The sequence below is a fragment of the Pteropus vampyrus genome, unplaced genomic scaffold (genome assembly GCF_000151845.1).
Source record: "Pteropus vampyrus isolate Shadow unplaced genomic scaffold, Pvam_2.0 Scaffold279, whole genome shotgun sequence".
Lineage (NCBI taxonomy): Eukaryota > Metazoa > Chordata > Mammalia > Chiroptera > Pteropodidae > Pteropus > Pteropus vampyrus.
Window position 1 is genome coordinate 517,997 of NW_011889060.1, and position 4,012 is coordinate 522,008.

The 4,012-nt window shown below is 47.8% G+C and overlaps 1 protein-coding gene across 1 annotated transcript in view; it reads right to left on the minus strand.

Moving 5' to 3' along the window:
* NID1 (nidogen 1) overlaps positions 1–4,012 on the minus strand; it is a 49,865-nt gene that overhangs the window by 41,363 nt on the left and 4,490 nt on the right. Inside the window, exon 3 of the mRNA XM_023520820.1 lies at positions 2,440–2,813. Within this exon, the coding sequence (XP_023376588.1) occupies positions 2,440–2,813 (374 nt within the window). The remainder of the gene's footprint in view (positions 1–2,439; positions 2,814–4,012) is intronic.

A 4,012-nucleotide genomic window follows, 5' to 3' on the forward strand; every position in this document is an offset into this window, starting at 1 on the left:
CACTGCCGCCCGTTCCCCGTGTAGCCGGCGACGCAGCTGCAGCAGAAGCCGGTGGCGAAGTCCCTGCACTCCGCGTGCACAGAGCACTGGTGTCTGCTGTTGGCGCACGTCGGGCGGGAATCCGTGTTGTAGCTGAAAACTGCTCGGAGGAAACACAGCGGGCGCCCCGTGAGCGGCCACGGGCTCCGGGCCCGGGGGCGCCACACCATGCCCGGCCGTGGGGACAGGGTTCACATGTACTCGGGTGGTCCAGGGACAGGACTCACTGCCTGTAGCTACTTAGGTAGTGTGTGGCGGCTCCATTACTCAAACCACCGCGGCAAACGGGGCTCAAAGGGGTTTGAGAAATCACGGAGGTGAATTATTAAAAAACGCCATAATCCGGTGCGCTCAGGACCGCCGCATCAGTATTACGTGACTACTGTCCAACATCAGTCTTAATGTGGTGTCCATCCAACGCAGTCGGGAAGACCAGCTTCATGTTTTGGGGGAAATCTCAAAATATTTTTTTACTATTTTTTATTGTGGTGAAATATATATATGACAAATTTTGCCATTTTAATGAACTTAAAATATTTTAAAACTTTTTTGCCCCTCTCTTCTCCCCAGGGGATAACTCAGACGCTCTTATACTCAAAAGCTTATCAGAAATAATTCCTCCGTTACACTTAGTCTAAAAGCCTTTGACCTAAGAAAGTAAAAGAATTTCTGCCTATCTCAAATTTCTACCTCCCAGGTTCAATTTATTGGAATTAGGAACTAACTCATTACAGTTAATAATCCAGAGCAAATTAATTTGGAATGAAGCTCAAACGCACAAGACGGAATGAACTTTTAGAGACAATAGGGATCCAGTTTATCATTGATGTTAGGGGTGCAGATACAGGTAAAGTTTCACCCAAGAAGACTCAGTCATGTCCTACGTGCTCAGAAGGGAATTTCCACTGTGTAGAAAGGCAGCATTTGGAGCCAAAAATATTTGGACCCTGAGTTGAACACTGACTGGTTGGGCTCCAGCTGTGGGCCCAGCTCCCAGTGGGTCCCTATGGCGAATCTGTGGGCGACGACTCAGAAACACCAGGAATGCACTGCTGGCTACGAGAGACTGACCTTTCTAATAAAAACAGTGAAATAACTTGGCTAGAGAGACAGAAAACCATGTTTTAGACACATGTTGGGTTCAAATCCAGGCTTTTAGCAGTACCAGGTAATGCACCACCACGTGTTGGGGCGAGATATGATTTCATTTCAACGTGATGGCTTCGCAAAGAATTTCAAAGGCACACAGTTGGGGTGGAAGCCTAAAACTCAACATCTGCGAGTAAACACACCCGACCCATCTGGGGAGATCCCTCTGAAACCTGCTTGTGAGAGGAGCGTGCCTGGCACTCATGTTAGCGTCGCCCCAAGACATGCAGGCGCAGTGTGGGTGCGCAGGGCCCTGAGACATGGACCTGTGTCCTCGCCGTGCCGCTCAAGGGCAGTGTCCTCACTCCTGTGCCTCGGAAGTGATGGGCCCTTGGCCACCGAGTCTTGTCCACGCTTAGGGATACTCAAGAACAAACGTGTACGACTATTGTTAGGACACAAATCAGAACAAGCATAGCGTAATAAAAACGAGTGACTACACGGAACGTAGTAGATTTTTTGAGGGCCTTATGATAACTTTGTACCAGAAACAGTAGAGTCATAGTAAACGTTATTTAAAGGCTTGGACCATCCCATTAATATGAATCTCAGTGGATTATGTGTCAACCTGAAGAGCAAAAATTAATGAACGGAGTTTAGTTTGAACGTCTTCTATAAGAAAAATCAAAGCATGCTGGGGTTCAAATGGTTTTCTCTCAAAATGTAGCAAAAACATGATGTCGTAGAGTTGACTAGAATACATTGAACTTTAAAGCCACCTTTAAAAGGGGGACCTACTTATTTTGTATTTTTAAATCTTCACAAACCAACTCCGAAACGGACAGGAGCTGGGAGGAAAAATAACCATTCTCGTTCCAAAACCGAGCGGAAATAAATGTCAAAGATAAACTGCAACCAAACTGCTTTAGAAGCAGCCAAAGGAGCTTCTAAAATGTTTTTTCAGGTGGGTGAATATATTTCTGATCTCAGAAGTCGCAAATAAGAAAATCTGACTTTCAAAATCATTCTAAAGCGCTTTCCTCTTTCAAACAGACAGAAAAGGATACTAGGGAACTTGAAAGAAGACACACTCAACAGCCTCCACAACCGCAGCCCTAATCCCCAAAGACCACTGGAGGCTTTGAAGCCGTGGGGCCTGTCCACCAAGGCAGCTGCGAGCTCCTACTCTGCTTCCCAGGCTCTCGTCCTCACGGGCCACCGCGGGGCACACAGCAGACACCCCTCCAGCAGCTGTCCTGTCTGGAAAGCGAGGTGTCCAAGAACATACAACCGCAGCTCCAACGGACTTACCAACTTCCGTCTCCTCGACTTCGTCCACGTCTATGACCTGCGGGGGCTGCTGGGGGAACCTCTCCGCGGGCAACTGGAAGGACCTGGTCCTCTCGGTGGAAGGGCCGGCGGGCCTCTCGGTGGCCAGGCGGCGGGGGGGCAGGACTCTGCGCACGTTGTACGTGCCAGTGTCTCCCCTTCTCGGAGCCTCATAAGGGAAGGACGTGGTGCCTACGTCCTCCGGGCCCAGGCTCGTCACCGAGTCATAATCTTCGTCATCATACTCTTCTCCGTCATCCGGTCTGAGGTTCACATCCGAGGACACCACGCCACTGGCTGTGTCCTGACTCCCGATCTCAAACACCCAGACGCCCTGCTGCCCCGAGTTGCTGCTCCTAGAAGAAAGGACAGACTTGGGACTAGGCCAGCAACCCAGCAAGAGCCCCCGCGTGCCAAGCAGCAGGAGCCCCGGGCATCTGTGTCAATGTGAAACCCAGCGCCCGCCTCTGCCTACAGCTGGGCCGGAGGGTGTGAGGCCAGACGCGGTCACATCTGGTCATCACAGAGCTGAGGCCATCCAGAGCTATTGGGTGAGGCTGTATCCAAATGGGCACAGATTAGCAAAGTTACCCTCCGCCGTTTGAGAGGTGCACTCTAGGGACACTGCCAGGCCTTACAACGTGACTTATGCTGATCGCCGGTCACGTGTCTGACCTGTTGACCGGAGTCATGCATTCTCTCTGTTACTCTCTCCACGGCATGGTGAGATATAATAAGAAATACATACAGTTGACCCTTGAACAAGGTGGGCGTTAGGGGTGCCAACTCCGCACCATGGAAAATTCATGTATAACTTTTGACGCCCCCCCCCAAAACTTGACCATCTATTGCCTCTCTGTGTTAAGAATACTACCTAACGGTTCATCTTTTCTCAACTCGACGTTGAGCGACGTGACGTGAATAGCTGGAATCTGGCCACGGCAAAAGTATTTACACCACGGAAATAGGCATTTGCTATAAATGAGCATCTGTAAAGCGTTGTAAGCATCTGTCAGCACAGCGTCAAGTAGAGGGCAGGGGAGTTGTAGACTCAATTTGACAATATGAAACTGGGGAGGGGATCTTTTTCTTTTTTTTTTTAAAGAATAATGGGGAAAAAAAGATTTTAATTTTAGAAAATGCAGTCTGAGCTTTCCCCCTTTTTTGCCAAATTCAAAATACAAAATAGCCCTAGAGAGCACTTTTTCTGTTGTCAGAATTTCCTGCCTACTCGATGCAGGAGAAAAGGTTTTTGGTTTCATAGCAAGAGATGGGTCTGAATAACTTTTATTTCTAACTTTATACTTAGAGAGGAGATGGTAGAAACTGTTTCAAATGAGGATTCTATCTAAAAAGTAGGATACCTGTCATTCTAAGAAGATATTTCCTTGAGTTTATCAGAAAAAAAGCACTACATAATATAAAAACTATACATAAAATTTAAATCCATGAGAACACTTTGAGGTAATGTTCTGTAATGCCCATTACATTAGTCTTAATAAAATAAAAAAAGTGCTAATCTTATTGAGGGGAGAATCCACTGAAGAACGAAGGC